Source organism: Fringilla coelebs (assembly GCF_963513975.1).
Source record: "Fringilla coelebs genome assembly, chromosome: 2".
NCBI lineage: Eukaryota > Metazoa > Chordata > Aves > Passeriformes > Fringillidae > Fringilla > Fringilla coelebs.
The window spans coordinates 110803318-110829777 of NC_140029.1; the positions used below are offsets into that span (position 1 = coordinate 110803318).

A 26460-nucleotide genomic window follows, 5' to 3' on the forward strand; every position below is an offset into this window, starting at 1 on the left:
AAAAAGTTAAACAGGACCAGGAGAGACTCCTGTAGAAATATGCTTTTAACCATCCCCTGGGTAGAGTGTTCCTTCAGCTCCATCAATGGTCCAACCCGTTTTTAACCCACGGAGTGGTACAAACATCCAGGTGACAGTGGCATCCCAGCCTGGGTACAATGAATGGAGACAGTCACCAAAGGCTTGCCAGAGTCAGAGCAGACAACATGCACTGTCTTCTTCACCTAAAGATCCTGCCATTTCTTCAGTTTTCACATGTTTGGTCATTGAAAAAATTATAGAAAAAATTATCTCATGAATCATTTTGTCACAGGCCTAAGGATGAAAGGTATTGTAAAGAAAAGAGAATAAAATCTCTTCCTTCCTCTGAATACTTGCCTTAGTTCAAACTAATTCAAAATGGAAAGACATCTGAACCTGAGGAAGGCATTTTGAGAAATACTACGAGGGACACATTTGAATTTCCTGACTTTCTTTGTATTATTTCAGAAAACTCACATAGGTATCCTTCATTAGAATAACATTAATTGTGAGCTCATGAATGTTATAGAGAAAACCACAACCAAAACCAAACATGATAATGATTTTCTTCCTGGAAACTGTGGCAGAACGTAACCTTTGAAGAGGATTCTTGACTCCTTCAGTGAAACAATAATTTTGAATGGTAGCTATGAATGACCTGTATGTCTTATTTGATGTATACCCAGAAGAGAGAATTAGAGTTCCTTCATACTGTTCATATGGGGGTTTTTTGTGGTTTTTTTTAAATATCCCATAGTATCTAAGAACTTAACAAATATTTAAATGTTTATTTTTTACCACACCTTTGCATTATTAGATTATTCACTTGCCTCAAATTTACACCTGGGAACTGAAGCAGCAAAAAGTCCTAAGTTCAAAATTGACAAAAAGGTGGTGCATACTTCATGTCTAGCATTGATCATAGTCCCTTTTTTCCCAAGAGTGTTTTGGAGTGACACAGCATCCCACTGAAGAGATAGCTCATCCTTGGTTTGAGTTGTAACAGTGAGTTCTTAGCACGCCTACAAACCTATGCTCAAGAATGAAATCAGAATCTTGGGCAGAAAATTGTGGAAGCCCACTTGATATTTAGCCATAAACATTTTGAAACTGCATCCTAACAGCAGGTCTAGCCTCTGAGTCATTAGTCTAATGGCCAGCCTTTTGTCCATGGACAGTTTTTTCTGTCCTGGTTTTATATGATGCATTTCCTGGCCTTTCTGGCAGGTGAGATGGAGGTTCTGTAAGAAATGATCTCATTTTCTACATAGATTTTATTCACTGCTGTCTGGGTTTGTGCCATGAGTACCTAGCAGCCTAGAGAAGAATGCTGGTATCAATTCTGCCTATATGAATTATCATAATGAATCTGGAAAAGCATCCATGTTTCTGTGTTTATAAATCACTGTGCAGAATTAATCCACAGCTCAAACTGGAAGTTCAGGCAGTGTCAATAAATATTAATGATTTGGAAAATTGGATTAATTTGTCCATACTCACAATGAAATATTACTCTTGCAAAACATGAATGTAGCATCAAAATATTTCTCCCTTAAGCTTCCCACACATTTGTACATAAGAAATCCTGAATTTAAGAATCTCTGGTTTCTCTGGAAACGACCATCTACAAGTGAAATCAAGTGAAAAAAAAAAAAAGGGAGTACTGGAGTTTCACTGCTTTATCTTTGGCTCTTTGTCTTAGCAGAAAGGTGGATCATTTTGAACAAAACTGCTGTACATTTAACTAATCAGGAGCCTCCCTGATGTCCTCTGCCTTGATCTCAGAACTAGCATTAGCTGAAGTATCTTCATCTGACTTATGCCTTCTGAATGCTCTGAGTTTACAGTGAAGTTTCCAGGGACACATTTCACACACACCTTTGGGCAAGGTTCTGTAAATATATGCTTGAATAAATGCCTACACATATAGGACAGGGTATTGTATCTGTGGATATAGACTTGGAGAAAGGTAAGAAACCCTCCTCACAGTTCTCATCCCTGTGTTCCTTGTCACTGGGAACAGCTCTCAGGATAGCTCAGGCTCTCCTAGTCCTGTCTTTTGTCTTGCTCTCTTGTCCATTCCAAGTTGTCTTTCTTTGAATTTGGCTTGTTCAGCAGTTAGATAGAGCCTATCTTCTGCAAATACTACTGGTATCTCTGTCCTGCCTGTCTCTTTGCCTTGTTATAGTTTCTTGAAATGTTCTTACTTGGTCTTTTTTTTTTTTTTTTAAACAATGCTTTTTCATCTCTGTATCTTTATCCCATTTAGGCTGTCTGTATGGTTTTTTTTCTGTTTGGAGAAGTGTGAGCTTCTATTTCTACAAAAGGAACTTACTCTCTTTGAGTAGGGTGATTGAGTAGGTGATTGTTAACTCAAACCCAGCCTGCTGTTCATTTTATCTGATGTGATGTATCCCATGTCAGCTGAGGTTAATCACTCTGTTTCCTGTGGTTATTGTTAACCACAAAGAAATGTTGACCAATTTTTGAATTATTGTCATTTTGAAGGAGTTAATGTTTATGGTATCTCCTGCCTTGATTTAGTGCACATTTATTATACGATATATTTAATGAGTGCTCCTTTTCAGGAAAATGTTCTAAAATCTTATGAAGAATATCATATGAATTGTAGGAAAAATCTGCCTGCTGAAACTTTCCACATAGGTAGCTTGTCTTTGTGGGTGAAGGCAATTATTTTAAACGATTTTGTGAATATTCTGCTTGAGACTTTCTACACCAATATTTCATTGGCATTACACCTCCACTGTAGAATTATGCCATGATGTAGTAGATAAATATTATGAAGCTGGTAACATTTTTGCTGAGATACAGTATGTATATTCAATAGATAAAATTTCATTTTGTACTAAACATCCTGTCCTTCTGGGAGCTTGTATCTTCTTTTCACAGCTGGGACATTCTACACTTTTTTGTAATTTTTTTTCCCCAGTATTTTGCAGAAAGCAGAGAAATTGGTGTTATAAAAAGTGTGACACAAAAAGAAGCAGGTGGGAGCATTAGTGGCTGTCTGAAAATTACACTTTACAATAAAGCCTCCTGCAGTGCTTAAGAACTTCCCCTTTAGTGTTCAGTAAAATGATCACATTGCCTAATAGGCTCAATTCAATAATTGCTTTTCCTCTTTTTTAAGCATCCCTTTTTTGCAGTGTTTACCCATAAAAGTGTAGAAAGTACAGTATGAAAAACAACTGCATGCAGCATTTTTAGTGCTTGTTAAATCCATTTTGCATGTGTATGGCTTTTGAAATAATTCTTTTCCTTGCTCTCAGGTGGAAACACATGCTAAAATAAAAAAGGCCTGCGGGATAGAATAATAGATAAAATTGAAATACAGAGCAGGTAATTCTAAGTAAGTACTAGACTGCAAGTTAAAACATGAGAAAGAAGTTTTGGGGAAGGATGTGACATTTGGTCTTTTAGATACTTAGATTCTGTAGACAAGTGTTTAGCTACAGTTACACATAAAATTATAGAGTTTTCGAATCAACCACTAGCAGTAGAACACAAGAAGGCACATTAGTATAACTTTTTCAGTGTAAGTTATGCTGGTTATACTGATTATGTTTCACAATTCAGGAATATGTGTAGCAGGTGTTATGTGGAACCACCCAATGTCACAGGGAGCACCCGCTCATTGAATATCTACATTTTTACCCCACATTTACAACAGCAGAATACTTTGAAAACATGTGTGGGGTATAAGCTAGCAGGTTAAAGCACCATCCTTCTAGAGGAGCTTAACATTGCTCTTTGATGAGCATAACCTCAGAAAAAATGGAGATGAAAAGATAAAAGTGTTTGTGGTTCTGACAGGAATGACAGTAAACAGGTAAGAGAAGTAATAAATTGGGTTAATTTATTATTAGTGTAAAAAATTATTCATTGTTTGGCTGAGCTAGTCTTTGCATTGCAAGGAAGACCTTGGAGCTTTCTCAGGCCTGAGTTTGGCTGGTTAAAAATGTCCACATCCATACTGTTCTAAGCACCATGGTAAACCGTTTCCAAAACTTATATTATTTAAGAGCTGAGGAAAGACTGAGTCTGAGATTTTCAGTCTTGCACAGGAAAATGCTGCTCTAGAGTATTTTCCTCCAGGGGCTGCAGGACAACCCCTCCTCCTGCACCTGGATTGCCTCTTCCCATTGTATTGGTTTATTCCTGCTTAGGAACACTGGTTTGGTCACTTTTAAGATGGAATTGTAAAGGTTTACCAAGGGTTAAGAAGTGCTGGTTGGAAGGACTCTGATACTCTGTGATACGAGGGAGGTAAGTGGGAGACAGATCAGTATTTCTACTTACTATTGCTTTCTGATTGTGATTTTTTGTTGGGTTGGTTTGTTTGTTTGTGGGGGTTTAGTTTGTTTTTACTTTCTACTGCTCTCAAATATCCCTAACCTACCTTTCTACCCCTCGTACACACAATTTCTAGAATCTTCCAAAGGGTAGCACAGACTGAGGGAGCTCTCTACACCATTTTCATTCAGCTCGTTCTTTAAAAAGTATTTATTTGCTATTTGCACCTTGAGGCAAAAAATAAAGTCGGGCAATTATATGGTAATCAACATCAGAAAGGGGAATTACATTAATGAAGAATCTTGTTAAAAAGGAGTTATAAGGGGCAACTAAGAGAATTAATAGTTAGAAAAATAAAAAAAGAGTTTAGAACCACAGGGTCAATACATATCACCTAGCAGAATCCCTTGAGAAGAAGAAGATGGTGAGGCTAAACAGAAGAAATCAAAGTAATAATAAGGGCAAAAACTATAATTTGAAAAGCTGAAATTGTTTTCCAAAGGAAAGAGGAGATTCTTTGATCTTGGCAGATTAAATATAAAAATTCAGTAAGCCAAACCACCAAAAAAAGCAGGAATAATAAAGGAATAACTAAAAAAGAAACTTGAAAATAAAAGTTGGAGTTTTTTTAAAATTAAATAATGGAAAGTTTCTCAGTACATTTTTAACTGAGTATCAAGTTTTACAGAGAAGCCAGATGGATTTGCTACATCCATGTTTTCTGTGGCAGAGGAAACTGGGTACATTAAAGACTGACTTCCTCTTTTCTCAGGTGCTCACCAGCAAGATTTAAATGGGCTGTGGATGTGGTTCTGGAGCAAACAGGCAAAATGAGCGGTAGGAAGTCAGCAGGACCAGAAGGTTTTACCCCAGCATTCAAAGGGAATTCAAGGATGAGATTGATGAATTATGAACTGTGACTGGAAACTTAATTCTTAACACCACCTGGCTAGGTCAGGAGAGATCCCAGAATCTGTAGAACTGGCATCTTCTCAAATACTAAAGTTTATAAAAAGGACTAGAATTAGCAGACATCTGAATTAAAAAGAAAAAGCAAAACAAAACCATAAAACCTTTCATGGGGTTTGAATTCCTTTTGCAGAGGGAAAAGTCTATTTTATAAACATTTTTTAAACAATCCTTGAAGAACACATAAAATACACCTTGTGGTGGCCTGTTTGGTATAGAAGGGAAACATTGCAGATGTTTCCAAAATTGTAAATGGTTCAGAGTTAGTTGTTAAGGACTGCTAGTTCATTCTCTCTACAAATAGAAGTGTTTAAGAGTAAGTCAAATAAGAACCAGCTTTGTTGCCAAGCAAGGACATAATTTTTCATAAAATGACTGGTAAACTTTGGGAGTTCGTTGTCGATGGATATGACAGATGGTGAAAATTTGCAGTAATTCAAGGGAAAATGCCTAAGTTCATGAAAAGGCAAGTCCTTAAGGTTTACAGAGTATTTTTAAACTGTGCTTGGTATCAGAAATGCATGAGATCTGTGTTTGGCCTATACCCTAGACATCTGCTTATCCCTGGTGTTGGAGATAAGGGACTGGGCTAGCTGAACTTTTTGTCTGACTCAGTGCAGCTGCTCCTTCTCTGCTAAGCACTGAACATAGGCGGTTGTGGCTTGCTGGGACTAGATGCTAATGGAGCTGGAGCCCATGGAGAGCTTGAGGATATCTCCTTTACAGTGCTAAAATTATTACCATGAAGGTACTAATGAATAATTTTCTGTGTGAGAGAAGTTGTGTGAACTAAAGCACTCCCCTCTGTCTGGAGATAATAACACATTTGGGAAAAGAAAACAAACTTCTCTAAGTAAATAATCTTTGTCTCTTTTTCCCTTTATTGTATTTCCATTTCAGAAGTTATTTTTAAATGCAAAAGAAATTGACACAAACCATGGCATAGAACTTAGCTCTGAAATACAAATACTCGTGAGTTCACAGTGTATTATTGTTAGGATATCGTTATATTATCTTGAAAGCATAAAACATTTTATTATTCACTATGGTTCAGTACAATGTGCCCCAACATCAGCTTTTTTTGACAATGGTGAAAAAACAACTGAGGTACAAAAATTTTATGGTGTATTTTCATTCCTATGGTGCTCCTATAGACTGTTGTATATAGCAACAAATATTTATTTGCTGAGAGGACGTAATTCAACAGAAGATCTTAGAAATGTCATTGCTGTGGCTAGTTATTAATGGTTTCTTATCTAGTGAAAAGATATTTTGCTTCATCTTCCAGACTTCATGATGTTCTTACATTCACTGAAAGTCAAGACGTGCATACCTTGGTTAATGAGGGTGGGTTCTGAAGTCCTTGCTTGTCATCCAAAATGCAGCACTGGTGCTTTTATCAGCTCTCTGGGTGTTGTCACTGCACCTCAAGTGCAGGAAGGATTTTTAGTTTAATGAGGCTTCCCCTTGACTGTGTCTTACATCAACAGCAAATGATTTCAAACAAGTAGTATTTGGACAAGGAAATAACTGTGAATGAGATTTTCAACTGTTTACTTAATGGAAAAAGCGGAAATGAATCAGCCACTCTTCGTTTTCCTCTTTGATTCTTGTGCCAGCAAGCATTTGACCTTAACTCAGAAAACGCAGCTGCATTTCTTAGATGGGATTTCTCAGCTTATTTTAATAACAGAGACAAAGTTTCTTGTGAATGTTGGGACACAGTGAAGGCAAATTCAAAACAGTGCAAATTAGGCATGTGAACATCCATCAATGTGGCAGCCTGAAATATTTAAGCAGTTGAAAATCAGGATTTGTCAAAGGGGAAAAAACCCTCATAATAATATTTACTTGTTAATTCCATGATATATCCTTCATACCTCAGCTGGCATTGAGGATATGACAACAGACATAATGAAAAAGGACCTGAAAATGTGGTGTGACAGCAGTTACTCCCTGCTTCTTGTTTTTTGCAGTCCCAACCATTATCTCTATGTGGCACTTCAGCATAACCTATGCAAACCAGGCTATCTGAAGAAAATGTACCTTAATCCTGTAACATGAAAATGTAAAGCATTTAAAATCAGTGGTGCTGAAGCTCTTTCTTCTATTTTTTTCTCTTTTATTTCTGATAAATCACTATTTTCCTCAGTGCTTGCTCCCCTGGCTGGGGATGCAGCATGCTTGTAAACTGCTGTGAGGAGACACGGTGTTAGAAACAGGTCTGAAGATGTGCCAGATGAGAAGATGTTATTTTCCTCTGTTCTATGACATGCATAGTAACTAAGGTGTGCACATCCTATCATTATGCTTTGCTGCAGCATTCCTATCCCCAGCAGTACTTCATTAACATTAAAAACATAGTTCCTGGTTAATCCCAGTAATTTTCAGCAGCCATTCTGATTCATCCACTTGAGCACCATATTATCTTAATACTGCTGACATTTGCATGTATTTGAAATACATTTTTTTCCAGATATTGTCCATTTAATCCATGGCAGTTTCCATCATCTTTTGTTCTTATAGTCATGCTTTCCTTCCAGGTGATGAAAAAGAATAATCTACTCTATCCTCAATAGCTCTAAAACGTTAAGGAGGAATCAACAAGGTGTAAACAGCAGCATAGGATGCCCAAAGATTTAGCTGTTTGAATACTGACTACATAATTAGAAACATATAGAGCTAGAATTATAGTGAAACCAGGCTATTGAGATTTAAATATTTAATCAACAATTTTTCATATGAATAAAATTGTTACATGCCATTTATCATTTCAGCTGCACTCTGACAGGAAAGAAAAAGCCTTTAGGAACAGTGGTAAAATATTTAAGGAAGGTTTGACAATTATTCTTTAATATTCACTTATCTGTATATAGTTTCTCCTCTCTTCCCTTCCCTGCTCTTATCTGAGAGTGTAGGTCTTAGCTTATGAGACTGAAAGGGATTTGTCTTTGTAATTTGCACATCAATATATGGCACCAATCCCAGGCAGAACAGGGGAAGGGCGTACATTATCGATGTGCTCCAGTGCTGATCCAAAGTACTTTCAGCTCCAGAATTTTAAAGAAGTTTTCAAGGCATCATTGTTTTTCTGTGAGTGGACCTCACTTTTTTCCCTGTGTGAGATTGCCTGGCCCTCAGTTTGGTACTTGGCTCTGCTGGATTTCCATTCTCTGGATGAGGGGGCAGCTTCACAGTTCTTCCGCTGCCTTTTCCTATTGCAGCAATAAAGGAGATGGACCTTCTAGAGGTCTCTATCCCCTTGCTTTCTTGCAGTCTCCTGAAAACAAGGCTGTCACTTTTCTTTAATTAATGATATGTCATTAGGTGTGTCTTATCCATTGCCGGTGAGAGCTGCTGAAGGACTGCGTAACAGATAATACATTGTGCATCCCCCTGAACGGGTGCAGCATTGTGCAGTACACCCCTATCAGCCTTCAGTACAAGAATTCTGATACAAAACCAGCATCCTTGCTGCTCTATAGGAATTGGAAAACACCTTATCTAATCTGTGGCCGAGTGCAGGCCAACCTGCAGATGTTTCCTGTGAAGTGTTGCCTATGCTTTGTCCTTGAGCTATTGCGAGTTAGCTCACTGTGGCCATCACTTCTGAGAGGCCTCTGTTCCCCAGCAAGTGAGGCAGGATTTATGACATAAGATTGTTTAATGTGGTTTGGGTATTTTTGTTTGCTTGGGTTTTGGTTTTGTTTTTTTGGGTTTTTTTTTCTCTTTCCTGCTGCTGTACTGGTTTGCACCTCTCCTTCTGCATTTTTAGCCTCAGGAATCTTTTTGAAAGACATGTTATACTTCTGTGGAGGACTTTTCTTTTTTCCTGGTTAAAATTTAAAAGGAGTATAAATTATTTATAAACTGGTGACATAAATGAACAGTATAGCCATACATACTATTGTTTTTTAAAGACAAGGTTTTAAAGCAGACTTCTTATTAAAGCTGTTCACAAACTGTAGAGGTTATAGTGTTTCCTCTGAACTTAAGAGGTTTTGAGCCTCAGACTTTAAAAGACATATTAGAAAAAGTGTGGTTATTAGCTGGCTACTGAAAGTGTTGCAAAATACTTGGCATTTTGATCTGAACTACTGAAAATGCATCGAAACATCCAGTGCTTTTTCAGATTTATTGTCAGGAAAAAAAAAAACAAACCAAAAAACTTCAGTGGCCATTCCCTGACCTGATGGTATATTTAAAAGAGGATTACCCATCTTCTTTATGGTATACATAAGTTTAACAGTATTCTTCAGTTCTGTTTGCTCCTAAGTGGTAGCCTGGCCTTGAAAATTTGGAAATATGACAACCTCTTCCTCCTCCATTTTTTGCTTTTAGATTCATAAGTGATGGGAGGTATAAATTAAAGAGTTCAGCAAATTTTCACTTTCATGTATACAATTGCTTGCCTGGTGCAGAAATATCTGGAGAGGTAATAAAGGAACAGAAATGCACAATTTGTTTGGGAAGTTGGTCAGATCAGAGAAATAAAAAAAATAAAAAAATGGAGGGGGGATGAAAAGAGGCACCAGAAGTTTGACAGCAGGTGTAGTGTATGACAAATGTTGGAGAGATTTGTGCAAAATACCAGAAGGCCGTCCTTCTGGTTATAGGATGGCAACTCCTTCCTATGGCATCTCCCTCACAAACTTTTGTTCGATTTGTTTTTTGTTGCTGGTTTTTTTTTTTTTTCTTTTTAGACAATCTTTTTGTCCATTTCTAGCCTCCCTGCTGCTTACAATAGTAGAACACAAAGGATATTTCTGGTGCAATTCACTGCTAAGTTGTCTTCTGATTTCACATAAGTTCTCTTGTTGATCTGTCTCATGACTATGAGAAAGCCATTCCCCAAAACGTTATTCACAGCAGGGTTTTTATACTTCTCTGAGACAATTGTGAATAATACTGGAATTAGGTAAGAAGCTACACATATATATGTGGATTAAGCACTTTTCAGAATATTGATCTGATATTGCCTTGGCTTCTTGAAAATGACTGACAAAGGAAATGGAGGTTTTTTTGGGGAGGGGTTGTGGCGGGGGTACATGATATGCACAAAGGGGAAAACTAGAATTAAGTAGCTTCAAAGAAGTTAAAATTATAATGGCTTGATGATCAATTGGGAAAATCTCACCAGACACAGAGCAGAAGCATTGCACAGTTGTGTTAAAGGTGGAAAGCCTTAGGTCGAAGGGTGCCCTAGAATCTAAGGGTACTAAAAGATAAAAGGAAATGGATTATCAGCTTGATGAGAGGAAACAAAAAAAAAAAAAAAAAGAGAGAATTAATTCAGAATCAGAACAATCAACTTCCCACAGGCAAAGGTTTTAGACCTGAAAGGAACCTTAATACCAATTGCAAGGAAATATTTCAGTGTAGATAGGAGGAAATATGAATATGAAAAATTTCTCTTTTACCCTCTATCATGATATACTTTGTATCTTTTGGTAGAAGAATAAATATCTTTGCTTTGAAATGATTCGTGATGCACTTTAATCAGTTGCTGTCACATTCTTCTGAGGGATAAGGACTTTCAGCTGCAAATTTAGTCTGTCATATCAGCATGGTTAGCACCTGTAATCCAGCAAGGGTGAGAGGACTGCCTGATTTATCCAAAGCAAGATCCAGGCAGGGAGGTCTGTCACCTAAGTAAAGTTGTGATGAACAAAGCAACGCCTTTATCTGCCTTGGAAAAAAGGTAAGGAGTGAAGAGTGTTTGGTTTTTAGCTGGCTTGGTTTCTTTGTCTGCCTACTTGCTTTCCTCTTCTGCTATCTTTTTCTTTTTTTCTGTTTTTTTAATGTTTTCTTTTGTTCCCTGTAAATGATGAATATTAGCACCATTTGAGATTTGTTTACCTCTTTATGTTTATTATTTAAGCACCTTTTTCACATAATACACTGCAGCTGTCTTCAATACTTCTTGTTGTTCCTGTTGTCTTTATAGATGTACATTTCTGTCAAATTTTTATGGTATAAAAAGTCGAAATCTGTATTTAGGTGACCCCTCATTTTTTAACACATTTTGTAATTGAATTCTTGGCCATTTAGAAAGCATTAGTATAGGACATTATAAATATTTTTAGGCTACATTATGACTGCTGAGAATGCTTAAAAGAGAAAAGTAGAGGCAAATATAATAAAAGTCAATTCAGATGTTCAAAGCTTCTTTCTGAAAAAAATAAGGGAACTTTATGGAAGGTACTTTGGATATTCTTTACTAATTCTACAGGTGACAAAAACACTCTGTGAAGGTTACTCAGGTTTTGCAGAACTAGAAAATCACAGAGAGTTCATATCTCATAAAATAAAATCCATCTATCCAAGCCTTTTATGAAAGGCTAGAGACTGTGGATATTGATGTTTTTGATAGATGTAATGCTCCCAAACCAGCTCATCCCAATATAATTCCTCAGACTGAGACTTTATATAAACAAGAGGTTCCCCCAGGGTTTAGACTTTCAAGTGGGTGATTAACTGACAAAGCTGAAAAATCCAATTTCTTGATACAAAAGAACTATAAGTTTCAAATTAATGAAGCAATCATTCCCTCAGATGGCTTTTAACATTGCACCAGGTTTTCAACAAGAAACACTCTGATAAATCTTGTGGTACCTTTTCCACTACTCATTTGAGCATATCCACTAGGTTATGTTACTTATGTTTATGGACTTCAGTGAATACAAGTGTATCCCTGTTTGAAGAACTAAAAGGTATTGTTGAATAGGGCCTTACTCAAAAATATGAATTTATTTTTATCTTGTTAGTGTTCCTCAAATTCTTCTTCTTCTATCTTTAATTTTTACCCACATTGCCTACAAAATTTTGACAGGATGCCTAGATACCCAGTTGGATGACAATATCCCCAGTGAGACTGGACATGTAAAAAGGTGGCTTTGGGTTTTTTGTTGTTGTTTTGGTTGGTCAGGGTTTTGGGGTTTTTTGAGTGTGATCTTATAGAAATGAAAAGGTTATTCTGTGCTATTATAATGGGTCAGTAAGTTGTCCAAGTGTTGTTTATTAAGGGCTCAGTGAAGAACACTTTGTACATGACCTTTCTGTGCACAAAAATTAAAACTGGACAACAAAAATGCATAGAGCCAAGAAGTTTCAAGTGAAAATGGATTGCATTGCCTAGATTCATTTTCTTCAAAAAGAAAACATAATGCAATAGATATATGTATAATTTTTAAATGGAGGGTAAGTTAACTATTATAGTTATATAGAAAGATATCACTAGAGAGGAGGATTGTAAGAAAACACTGAAACATCACTGTCCTTGAGTTAAGGGTGGAGAAAGGGACAGAAAATTGCCCATCTTGTCTTAAAATACTCCTGTGTAATTTCAAAGACCTCAGCTAAAAAGAAAATATATTAATTTTGACAAATATAATTGTTGACTTTCATATTATGTAAACACTTCTTGTAAAGGTAAGGCAGTGCCTGGGTGTTCTTTTCCAATTAAGAGTGTGGTTTTTAATTTCTTTTTTTCCAACATATTTCAGCTTGCCCCTATCTTTCTCTCTGACTTGTTTTGAAATAAAAGGTTTTCTACTCTCAAGGCCAGAAAATAGTATTGCAGTATTTACCATTTCTTTGTTCAGTTACTTGTAAGAAAAGTACCACAATATGAAACATGGATCATTGTGGAACTTCACACCAGTGTTTTATGCCTTCATTTCAATCCCATTTCATTTTGACTGGAAAAGAGTACCAAATTTTGTTGGTTCTGTGTCAGGTTTTGAGGCCAACATGAAGACAGTTAACAAACTCAGATTTCTGTACTAAAAACCAGTTCCTTTTTCTAGGGCTCTCACTGAATGTGCAATGGAAGGTACTGTTTGTACAAACATCCCTGTTTGTTCCAGTTCAAATAAGAATTGATAGTGTTGTGGCAAATCATTACTATTTTAAAAAATCTTACATTGTGCAATGTTAGGGATGTATGCAGTAGAGAAAAATGTGCAATATTAGGAGTGTAGATGTTTGCCAGGTGTTTTAGCATGTCAAACTTAAGTATCCCTTTCAAAATGTTGGGTAAGAGAAGAAACTCTGTCTGGGTCGTCAGATGTGGGCAGGTTTCAGTAGGATAAACTGTGGAGAATTCACACTTGTCTGTGCCTTGTGACAGAAAAGGAAAGCTGTTTCAGGGTTTCAGCTTTGGACAATGAAGGTACTAAGGCAATTATGAAAGAATGTCCTCTTTTTTTTGTGTAATTTTTTTCCCAGCTGATAATCTCAGAAGGTATAAAATTCTAACAGAGAAAAAAGGAGAGAGACAAGCCTGCTAAGTTCTAAGCTGTCATAACTTACAACAAGATTATAATAGGAAGGAGTGCTACTTACCATGTCCTGCAATATTCATTGCCACTTCTAGGAGATCAGTGAAAGACAGATAAAAGTAAATACCATTTTGCATGGCAGGTAGGAAACTTCCAGAATTAGTTGCTACAGTGGGTATAGTTGATGGACATCATAAGCAGATTCCAAAAGATATTAGAGACATTCATAGGCACAGGTGTAAATAATAAGTGGATACCAAAGAGAGCAAAAGATGTGGCCTGCAGCACCCCTGACAGGATGATTTCTGTTGCTGGCAGAGTGCAGGAGGAATGGACAGCAGAAAATGGATGTACTCCCATGCTTCCCTGAAACAGCCATCCTGCTGCTGCTGACCACAGCAGCGTGATGGCCTGGGTGCATGGGCATGTCTCATGTTCTTAGCTCACTTCTGCCTAACCAGTGAATTGTGTAGACCAAGTGTCCCAAAGCTTCCCAGCAGTGCAGGCAGGATTTAATTCCGTGGCTGTGACAGAATTGCTGCTTTAGGCAAGGATGTGGTGGAGGGAGAGCTGTGCCCGGCCACCAGGGTGTGTTGGCTCTGGGCCTCCTGCCCAGGAATTGCTCTGCTGCTGCCACAAATACAGCACAGGATGGCTGAATAGTCACTCTGGATTAGCAGCTTCCCCAACACCCAGAGAATGCAGATCTGCCTCTCTCTAAGCCCAGGCTTTTCTGCCACACATCATTTTGCAACCACAGCTAAATGCTCTGTATAAGACTAGAGTTGGTGTATTACAAAGCGACAGAGCTCCCTGAATAATTTATATCTACGGCTCCATTTCATACTTATTTGTTATCCTATAGGTTTTCCCCTAGGATATGCCATCTAGTTTCAATTTAAAACCTAAGTTCCATAAATTACAGCTGCACAGAAGTTGCTTTAACACGCCATTTATGCAGGTAATAGTGCACATTGTAGCCTAAGTGTTTCAGAGTCCCCACTCCTGGGATTGCAGAGCCACAGTAAGCTGGTAAATGGGAAACAGTGTGGAGTTGGCCGGAAAATTGAACAAATCCACCTTAAAATATCACAGCAAATCACACCTTAATGCTGGGAACTCTGTAAGGCAATGTTTCTACACCAGCATGGACATCTGGATTCCCTGCTTTGCATTAAACAGAAAGAAAATGTGTACATTGTGTACCATGTGTGTGTGGATACCAGTTCATAAAAAGGAGCTTAGGAAGAGGATTAAGACATATTTATGGTAAGGCATAAATAAGGCCCATCACACTATCAGCTCTTAATCCTTGCTTTAATTCTCTGAGCATATGATTTATTGGGAAAAATCAACATTTTGGAGTATAGCCAATCTAAGTACTAAGTTCAACAACACTGTAACAGGCTGTCATCCAAAATTACTAAGATATGTGTAAATTTATTAAAAATACAGAAAAAATAGTTTTCTTTAAAGACTATTTTGAATTTTATAGAAGTGTATTTCAGAAAAAATTATCTCTGTTTGCATGTGTTGCCTAACTCAGAATCATGTCATTCCACACATTAGAACCACTTTTCTTTTTATGAGGCCACACTTTGGCTAAACATTTCTCCTTAAGTATTTAGGTTTCATTCCTTTTCTTAGCACTTATTATATCTAATAGGTTTTAAACACCTGCTTGAAATTAGTGAAATTAAGTGTTTCTGGAGTGCTATTAGTGACTAACCTGGCAACTGCTGATTTCATAACAGTGTATTTTATTTTGGTTTATTACTGAGTCACACAACTGGCATGTTTGGGTAGAGATTGATACGTGGATTATGCTGCAAAAAGCCACAAGCAAGGTAGAATAGAATTCCCAGGCTGTGAATATGCTGCTGAAGTGATGGGTGTAAAAGGGCCTGAGATGCTCTGTCTGCTCCTTACATAGACAAAATTCAGCAAACCAACATTTCATTCCCAGTTAGAGTCCTGTCTTCTTGGTGATTTCCCTCATGTACATTTGAAAGTATACCTTGTTACATGCAAGTAAAGGCTGTGTGCCAGTAATAAATACATCCTGCTGGTTGCTAGGCAGATCTCATGGGCTGTGGAGCTTCTTGAGAGTCTCTAGGAAGGAGTTAGATATGCCTTGCCAGAGGGGAGGTGTATGTGAACCTTCAGGACTGCCAGTTCCCTTCTTTGTGATGCCCTTACCTTGCCTAGGGGGTCAGCACTGCCAGGACATTGCCTTTGGCCTGTTTGATGTGAGTGCATCAGGCAAAAGAGGAAAGGTTTCACAAGAGAAAATCCAGGATTTCAAGTTAAGTCTTACATTGCTTGTGATGTGAAACAAGGAATTATTTAAGGGGGATGAAGAAAAGGTGGGGAAAGGGATGGGCTGTGACACAATGCAGCAAGAGAAACAAGACTAGGTTGTGTGTAACACGTGCTACTTTGGGACTGATATGCCTGGTTCAGGAAAAATACTCAGCGCATTCAAGTTTACTCGTGAATATGAATGGCCTAAGTAATTTAAGAATCCATTTTCAAACCACTTACACCCACATCATCCTATTTGCACTTACCTTGCCAAGCACCTGTGGGCCCTGAAACCTCACAAGAACTATTTTTTTAATTTAGGAAAGCTCTTAGCCTGTTGCAGCACCATTCTGCTTCCTTTTTTATTTATCTTCTTTCTTATTTCTCTACTTGTTCTTTCACTTTCTTTAGCAGTTCACATCCTGGATGGTAAGGTTGCAACAGTAACAGTTCATTAGATCCTGTAATTCAAATATTCTTGGGGTGGTAGGTGACTATTCATAAGTTGCTGATGGTGTTATTTCTGATGTATATGTTGCATAAACGTGTTTCATATGTCTAAATAAATGCCCCACTTTGATCCAACAGGCCAGAACCAGTACTGTGGACAAAGGACGGTGGAGAACTACCAGATCCAGAGAGAATGGTTGTCAATGGAAGGGTTCTAAGCATCAGCTTCCTAAACAAAACAGACAATGGCACATATCGATGTGAAGCAAAAAATCCCATTGGCCGAAACAGCACAGAATATGTCCTGATAGTACATGGTGAGTGTGCTCTCCTTAGTGCATTCTCTGCATATTTAAAATTTCCAGCTGATACAACCAGGTCCTTATGGTCATTATGGAAAGAATAGCAAGAAAATTTGGATGTGTAATTGCACTTTTATTGACGCTATGGTCTAGCTGTGGGGAGTGTGTTGTCTTTCTTTTATTGGCATGCCTCTCTTCTTACAGTTTAAACAAAATGTATTCACTTCTGCTGTGAACTTTTTGCTAAGTAAGCACCTGTAAAAATGTTTTGCAGTGTGTGGGTACTTTTTCATAAATACTTGCCTCAGGCCCAACTCAGATAAAGCTGGTTACAAAAGGTTGTATGAAGAGAAATAAGAGACAGATGTGTGCTTGAGGTTTTCTGCTTAGCTTTTTACAGACCACCAAAGACAGGACATTGGATACTTCACACAAGTTACAGCCTGCTACTGAAAAAATTCAGCTCATAAAAGTTAGCTGATATCACCAGGCCCATCATTACAGTCAGACCTCAAAACTCTGTTATGTCCTTAATGCATTGAACTACTTCCAATAAAATGGAAGATAGGAAAGTTCACATTAAATTACAATTAATTTTTTTTTCCTCCTAATAAATTAGGAAACAATATGTGTCATGTGAAAAAAAAACTAGCTGCCTTCCACATTGATCATGAAATAGATTAATATAACTCAGCTATAGGGGAAACTAGAATATAAAATTAGCATTTGCCTTTAATATAGCCTGGCAATTCAGATCTAGGAGTCTCAAAACATGATGTTCTCTTATCAGAGGTAATTCCTAGAAGGTTATGATTTCTATAATTTCAATTTTAATATAAGAAAATATAGAGGCAGAACCTCCACTTTAGCTCATGATGGTACTTCTTTCCCCTCTATTTTTAAAGTGCGATTTCTTTTAACTATGACAAAATAAAATGAAAAAAATCTAATGCAATTTCAGTTATTCAATAGACAAGAGAATTATGTAGATTTTATTTGCTCATGATGAACTCAGTTACAACAAGTATACATTTCCTTGGTGGTTGTAAGGTATCAGAAACATTTTTCACTACAGATGTACCTGCCTCTAGGTATTTGGCATAAAATTTCTAGTAAGTGCTGCTTTCAGTAATGAGATATTTATTGGCACTGTTGATGAAACATCATTTATCAAAAGTGACACTTAGGCTACTTTTCATTTTTCTTAAAGTTCACCATAGTTTATGTAGGATTAGTGACACAAATAAGGAGGAGATCTTTGCATGAGGAACACAGAGCCTGTACTGCTGCGTGAATATTTCTGTGTTAAAGACAAACAGAAAAACTAAACCCTCTAACCTCTATTTACATTTTCTGCTACAAGAAGAGGAAAAGAAAAAATGTCTTTTGCATCCCAGAGGCAGTGGTGTGGTGGTTGTTGGCTGCAGGCACAAAGTGCTCTGCCTTTGATGAGGTAACGGCATCTGCACTTACCATGTGTTGAAACTTCTGTCATTTGTGTTTTCTGCCCAATTTATTTATGTCATTATTTCTGAAAATATGGTCTTTTATATTGGGGAATCTTTTTCTATCAGCAGTGACTCTGCCATAGAACTCTATCAAAGAATATTTCACTGTTCCCAGTCTTGCACACAGTGGTGTGTCCCCTGGTGATCTGATTATCTTGCATCAACTTCCTGGCAGTCTGTAAAATCATTCATTATCAGGAAGGCATTCTGTTACGTTTGGCAGCACATTAGGCATGTTATCAGGTTTAGCTTGCTCATTGCTGACCTTTTCTGTTATGAGTACCCAAGTTTTCCTAATTGCATTTCTGCGATTCCAGCGCTGGAACTAGAGAAGGTAAATGTCAGGTGCTTCCCAGCTTTCTGAAACAATCAGAGTTCTGTGACAGAGCATAAGATGATGTTTAGTACTTAACAACTTACTGGGGTTCAGAGTTGTAAGGTTAATTTTAAGTAAAAAGGAGACTGACACAATTATTTTATCAAGTGAAGCACAATCCTTTGTATAGATAAATTTAAGCAGCCTTACCTCTTCTTTAGCTCATTACATTCATGAATGTCTCTAGTGAGCCATAATCCTCCTAAAATTGTACAATATTTTTGCTCTCTCTCTCTCTCTGGGGGCTAGAAAACCTACTTTTTATCATTTTCTGAGATGCATCCTTCTATTTAATAGAGGATGTATTTTTTTATCTTCCTAAATATATCTGGAAGCATCCTTTGATTTCTCATCCTTTCCCCTGTGCTTAACGTGTTGACGTAATTTTTTGTCCTACTCCTTTGTTAGACCTCATTAATCATATGACTTCTTACCTTAAAAAATCAGGTTTCTAAGACAAGGTACGTGCCGTATTTCCCACAGGAGCTTGTGTGAGGAAACAGGGGACATCAGTGGAAGGTATCCTCTGCAGAGGCAGGGAAGGGCAACATGATTCACAGCTTTCCTTTTCTTATATGTACTGTGATTTTCATACATTTTATTCCTTTTTTTTTCCACTTCAACATTTTTTTATCTCTTTCTGTGTGTTAATGGTGTAAGAGCTTCATCTGGCTTCTCTCTTTTATTTTTGTCTCCCCCTAAGAAATCCTCCTTGCAGTGATACTCAATCTACTGATTCTCTCAATTTTTTAAGTTATCTTCCTAACTCAGAGAAGGTTTATGCACCTTTAGAGAGAACATTGACCAAAAATGGAAAGTATAGTGTATCTTAATTAGAGATTAGATGTAAGCAAAGTACTTAAACATATTAATTATGCATACCAAGGAAAGAGTGTCTCATGCCTTAAACTGGACCGATCTAAACATAAAATTATGAAGAAGAGTATTATTTTTTCCACTGTGAGTGGTGATGATGAGGTAATACTGTTTTGATGTTAACTGATGGCACAGAAAATAAATATTGCTGTAAGCAGATGAATGGAAATCTGTCCAATACAATTAGTATCTGACAACATAAAAATTATTTTCAGATTTTTTTGTATAATTAAAGAAACCAGACTTGAGAGAAATTGAATCTATTTGAATAAGGTTAAAGGCTTGGGCTATTAAATATGCTCATGCTGCTTTACTGAATCAATGTGACTGCTAATTTCCTTTTTCTTAACATTTATTGTTAATAATAAATGTCAAAAAGTATTCTGTGAAGCGGGAAGGTGGGTACAAAGTCAGAGTTTATAGGCAGAAACACAAAGGCAAGACATGTAGTTTGCTCAAGCATTTGTTTCATGCAGTAACAAAGGCACAGACTTTAATGCCTGTAGCTGTTGTCATTTCTGTATTCTAATTGGCAAGCTTAGTGCTTTAGAAGTGCACATTCTGGCTAGATATATTACACCCTTTCTTTGGTAATGGGCCCCAGGCAATTTTCACTCTCTTCCAATTTATTAAGAATTTTTGTTTACCTTTGTCCAAATACTAGTCATTAATCACCAACAAACAGAGCAAACTGTCAAACTCGTGTTGCTCAACCCAAAAACAGACTCTGCTTGCAGAGCTCCAGTAATAACTGCAGTGATTTAGCTGGAGTGGAGGAAGGAGGTGCTCCATCATAATCAACCTGAGGACACAGCTGTTGTGTTTGGAGTAGTTCAGAACCTCTGGGTGCCTCTGCCAAAGACTCAGTTCAGCGCTGCCTTGGAGTGAGTGACAAAAGTCCACATCATTGAGAAACCTCCTTAGTGCAAGCAGCAGCAGTTGATCATTTGCAGCCCTGTTTAAAACAGAGCACCTTAGTGAAGTATCCTGATATGCCAATCTACAGCCAGGCATTAAATTAATTGAAATATTCAGAGCTATAATGTGTTGTGCAGCAATTATATGAAAGAGCAGTGTGGAAATGAATGTGAATCAGCAGCTGTGGACGGTCAAGGCAGCTCTTATTGCCCAAATATTTACTAGGAAAGCATTTGAGCCAGCAACTTAGGATCTCTGAGGAATAAAAAGTGGCATGACATATTCCTTTGTCTTCAGCCTCTCAGTTTTGTATTTTTTTTCTTGGGCAAGCAATTTTTTCCAAATAAAGGCAACTGAAAGACCAAGTTACAACCTCATTAGATCTCCTACAATGTGTAAGACCAGAAGTCCCACTGCACCTTTCCTAACTATAGCATTATTTATATTCCACCTGCTTGTCCAGTCCCATTTCAAAACATTTGTTATCTTAGCTTCCACAGTAACCTGTGGCAACAAGATTCTGAATTTAGTTATGTGCTTTGAGGGAAAAGTATTCTCTTTTGTTTGTTTAAGCCTGGTGCTTGATCCCTTCGCTTTCCAACCTTACAAGTTATTTGGCGTCTTTTGCTGTTTGTGCTGGAAGTTTGCATTTACGATTAGATTTTTTGCTTCCCTTCAATAGATTCTCAAGTATTTCTGCATTGCTCTCTACTTCTCATTAATTGTGATCTTAAACTCTGCATTTCCTGCAATTCTCTTCCATGTATCCATTCTCCTTCTTTCATGGTCTATTTTTTTTTCTTCCCTTTTTTCTTAATTTTTTGGTCTAGTTCTAAATCTTTGTGACTGACTGTTCTCCATATCCGGAACATCACTATGCCAAATCTGCACCAGTCACCTTAGTTTATTAAATCCTACCTCTAACTGTATTTATAGATATTCACCTTCCCTGCCCACAGACCTCTGGTAAATCTTGCACAGTATTTTTGGACACTTCATAAACCTTTATAAACATGTTACAAAAACCACATGAAAATTTTAGGAAAGAAAGGAAGCAGCGTCCTTGTGGGGCAACACGCTCATCAGTAATCTTGGCTGCTCTGTGTTTTGGTGTTAAGGTCCTACAAGTTGAGGTGACGGGATTTTTTTAAAGGTTTCCTCCTTAAAAGTTTTCTGAGTTGAAATGTCACATTTACACGCACACACTTCATGCTTTCTTTGCCTGGGAACATTTTGCCTTTATGTGAACAAAGCTTGGGCTTTGCAAAAAGAGAATTGAGCAGAGCCATGGTGTGATATAACAATAATTATATTTATAGCTGCAATTATGGGGGGGTTGGTAAATAACCCCAACATTGCCCTTAATGCAATCAGGCATATCATATGAGACTCAGAAGACTTCTTAGGACTTAATCAGAAATTCACTGTATGTGACTATGTGTGCTTTGTAGTTTTGGGATTCTTCTTTTTTTGAATCTTTGTTTGAATTAAAAGAAAGAAGTCCCAGCACTGAGTCCTTAAAACAAAGGTGAAAAGTTTTTGCTATTCCCATTTTATTTGAAGTAAAAATAAATTTAAAAGTGCAGAAGATAACTTTCAGAAAAAAGGAGCCTTGGCTTTCAGTTGGAAAATAAATAAATAAAAGCATACTCATGAGTGCTTGCTCAGTCTCAAAAGCCTTCCGTCCCCCAAAACTATCTTCTTCAAAGCATAGCCCATCAAATTGTGTTGAAATACTCTAATTTTACATTAATGTTGTAAAATGACGTTGAGGCATTAAATCATTACCACAACATTAAAGCTGACTTCTCCAGCTAACTTTTGGTTGGGCTAGAAGAATTTAAAGCACAATGCAGATGAATTTCCTGTAGTCAGATGAATTAAGAAATTGTGCAATTGAGCTTTTGTTATTGGGCTGAAGAAGAATAGTGTATAGTTGACATTTTCAGGTATGAGAAGTCTGTCAAGAAACTTGTGGTGGAGTTGTTGGCTTAATTTTATGGATGAATTGTCCAGCTATTATCCCTGAACACTCTCAAGGCAGCTACTTTGAAATTGCTTTTTGTTGATAAATACTTGAATAGTGGGGTGTATGGTTGAGCTGTATGAACTGATCTTTCTTCATTTATGGTGACTTTAGAAAAATAGATACAAATTTCTTTTCCAGATAGGCTTAAAAGTATTTTGGAAAGGTCAAGAAAATAAAATTCCAAACCATACTAATACTTTTGAGGAATATGTTTGGCACTTCTACATTTTTACATTAAAATACTGTTTCTCATTAAAGAAAGCTTTTAAAATTAAGTTATTTTTTTTACATAACATATAAAAGAATTTATTTTTTAAATTCATATTGGATTATTCATTGAAATTGAATGCAGAGTATTTCAGCAGCAGGAAATCTCTCCCCAAGCCCTTTCACAATGGAACAGTAACAATATACACAATATATTAATATAACCTTTAACAATATATTCTAATATATAAAGCTCCTTCCTATTTGAGTACATATTGTATGTGTTCTAAAACCTGTGCTTTTGGATAATGCCCTTACTAAGGCATAACTCTTGAAAATATTTTATTTTCTCTGCACATGAAATGTGATATGATAGTTCTAATGGGATTTCTGAAAAGGAAAAGATTGTGTGGATATACCAAATATGTCACTTTTCTATTTTTGACTGGTTTAACTGACCTTCAGTACTGTTGAGTTTGCTCTCACTGATTTGCTGTAGTGGCAAAGATTGCTCTCTAATTTTTCACCCTTTGCTATTGCTTGTACCTCCAACTTTCCTGAACTTTACTTCAATTTACCCTTTTTTTCCTTTGAGATGCAAGCTTTTAAGATTGCTATGTCTATGAACATCATATGCAATATTCATGAAGAAAATATTAGCTCAATGATTTCACTTGAGACTGATGATAAAGTTATAATCTAAGAGTTGCTAATTATCTTCTGTTTCCATCTAGACCATTTATTATTCAGGAAACTCAAGTCATAAAGACAATATTGAAGTGACTTAATGATTTTTCTAAATTGAAGCCTTTCCTGCACCACGAGGTGGTGAAATGCCGATAAGAGTGTCCTGACTTTGTCTTTCTCACATGGTGCTTCCATAACTTACCTTTTTTTTGAGATTGGAGTGAAACACTGAATTCCTCAATGTTTCACTCCATTCAGGAAAGAAAATAGAACATGACCTAAGTGATATTACTTAGGATGACCACTGGTCATACCAGGTGATACACCAGAACTGTGCTTTGCTCTAACTGAGGATGTAACTCTTGGAGATAGATGTAAATGCCTTGGAGGCTGAGAGGGGTAGGGAAAAGCTTCTGCAAATATGCATTTCTCTTAGTGAGTTTTGAGACCTTTTGTATATGAGCCTTCTTGATCACATATGAAGGTGAGCATGGAGGCTTAGGTAGAAGTAGGTAATTAGCTTATCTCAAACCATTAATATTTCTAACATCCATAAGTTTATATTATTAATTGTTAGTACTTACTATTTTATTTTTACTATTTAATTTTTAATATTTTTTTTGTGAATTTTTCTGGAGTTTATCTTATCCTGCATTTCTATGTTATATAAAGGAAAAATATTCAATAAAATGTTTCTTAGATTAATTAACATTTTTCTTAGAGCAAGCAAAGTATTTCTCCACTTGGTTTCAGTATTTAATTCTTTCAGTATTGAAACTGACAAGAATTTGAAATATCCCTATACCCTCAAATTCAAAAATCTTCTGAACATCACTCTTCACAGCATAGGTTCAATCTAAATATGTGCTGGGACCTAAGGTGTCTTCAGCCCCTCCTCTGAGATGCAATCACAAACTATTTTTTCTCGCTCTTACTGCTTGAATTGTTGATGCAATATAATAAAATTCTCTTAGTGTTGTAATTAAAGTCACATTTTTTTATTGCTGAATCCTATCAAAGACTTTGTGCATTGGATCTAACTCTGACTAGTTATGCCTTAATATGAACCACTTTGCTATGTCTCAGAGATTCCAGAGTGTTTTGGCAGCTTTTGCAAAAGCTCATGGCATCAATCTTTCTCTATGATTCCCATAGAAAGGGGAGCAGACAGCAAAAATAACCAGGAGGACAGTAATGTGTATCTCAAAACCACCCTCACGTTCAAGGATAAAAAACAAAGCAAAAACCCATTAAAACCATTACTACCAAAGCTGATGAAACTTGGAATCTGCCATATGAGGATGTCCCAAAATGCCCTGACTTCTTTCACCAGGCTGTGGTTCCTTCACAAGCACTGAGAAAGTTCTAACCCCGTGTGAAGGAACTTTCCTGGCTCGGGCTTGGGAAGAGGTCTCCAGATGTGTGGTGTAAGCTGATGTCTCATTTGTGACATACACCCCAAGAATTTTCAGTCAGGACCCTTTGCTTTCCCTCCTCTGGTGCCCACACTGCTTGTTTATTACTCCCTTGAAGAAAAAAAAATGTTTTCCTTGGTAACCTCATGCCTGAGGCAGATTTATCTTCCGGCTGAAACTGCCCTTATTAATCCTCATGGCAAGTGTAGAAACAAGCAAATCAAAGGAGAGGAGGAAGGACAGAAAAAAGTTTGGCAGGGAAAAACTTGAGGAGTGGGCAAAGTGTTTATTCTTCAGATATCACTGTGGGTCATCGCACCAGTGGATTTGGTTTTCCCCCTATGGTTTTGTAGTTTACATTTTCTGCAGGTTTCCCAACCCTTGATTGGTGGGAAGCAGGGAGGATTGAGGGATGCTGACATGTTGAAGTGCCTGATGGAGGAGAGCTCTGGATGGCTTTCATAATTTTGGAGCAGGAACTGAAATCTCTTTGCACTGCCTTTGTGTATCACTTTGTTTAAAATAAATTAGCAGATATGATCAAGCATTCTTTACAAAAAAACCCCTGTGATTTCCACAGGTGAGCTATCCTGCTTGATGGCATAATAGTTAAGGTATAAATATCTCCCACCCTGAAGGGAAGCTGGGTAGTTTTAACAAAATTAAGTCTTGACAATATTTCATGGATCCCACCATTCATAGTTATGTGTTACATAAAACCAAAGAATCATGGTAGGAATTCAACCACATGTATAGAACTCTTTTGAGGACAAAAAACCCCCAAACCCCCAATAAACCGAGCAAAAAGATTGACAGCTGGAAAGATAGAGCATTATTTTCTCAGGTAGTGTACTTTGGTGATAGGAATGTGAGAATTAAGTGTATTCGTCAGACAGTGCAATGAAGTGCAAAAATCTATGTTTTAGGTTGCACAGTGCCAGTCACTTTCCCAAGGTGATTTTCAATAAGATACAGCAATCCCACTGTGATAAAGGGCTTCAGATTAGTGTTGGGCCCTTTGATTTTATTTTGAAATAAACTTATTTAAAATAAATTACAGTCCCTGTTATCTCTCTTTACTAACCTTAGAATTATTGCCATGAGTTTGGAGTTGTTAAAGCAACTTCAGTGATCTGCCCTGAATTTAAGAGAAATGAAAGTAGCAACTGTAATAAAATAGAGATCAGCAATCTGTTTACCTCCATTTAGTTTCAACATGTCCCCATAATAAGGAAATTTTGGAAAATTCTCTTTACTTTCTTTCTTCTCAGTGCAATGCTGGCTGAGCTTCTTGAATTTTTTTTGTGTGTGTGTGTGTGTGTGCAGAAAGAGTCAAGTGTCATTCTGAGAAAGCTGTCATCTTTGTTCAAGGCTGCTGGGTGTCTGAATTTGTATTGTGCATTAGCTTTTCCTTATAGGTTTTCAAGGGCTAGCTGCTGGTACTTTATTTCATTTAATTTTGAATACTCCTATTTTATGGCTTGGGAAAACAAGGAAATATGGCTTGTCTGCTTACTTAAAAAGAATAAAAATGAACATCACAGACTTAATGTGATTTTTAAGCAGTGGCAATGGGCCTAGAACACCATATTAATAGTGATAGAATGGTGTGCTTCTGGGGAAAATTGTGCTGGCTTTATTCATACAAGATGTTTGGTGGCTTTTGTGGTAACATTTTGTCCTGAATGCAGTGAAATTTGCACTGCAGGTATAAGGACAACTGCTTTTTTAAATGCCAATTTGTTTTCTTTTGAGGTTTTGATTTTTTGGGGTTTTTTTAGCAGAGTATTAAAATGAGCCTC

At 37.0% G+C, this 26460-nt stretch overlaps 1 protein-coding gene across 2 annotated transcripts in view; it reads left to right on the top strand.

Moving 5' to 3' along the window:
• CADM2 (cell adhesion molecule 2) overlaps nucleotides 1-26460 on the top strand; it is a gene marked incomplete at both ends in the record, with an annotated part of 565681 nt that overhangs the window by 488484 nt on the left and 50737 nt on the right. For both annotated transcript variants that reach the window (XM_084226796.1, XM_084226797.1), the window contains one exon: nucleotides 16479-16657. In XM_084226796.1, coding sequence (XP_084082922.1) covers nucleotides 16479-16657 — 179 coding nt within the window. The remainder of the gene's footprint in view (nucleotides 1-16478; nucleotides 16658-26460) is intronic.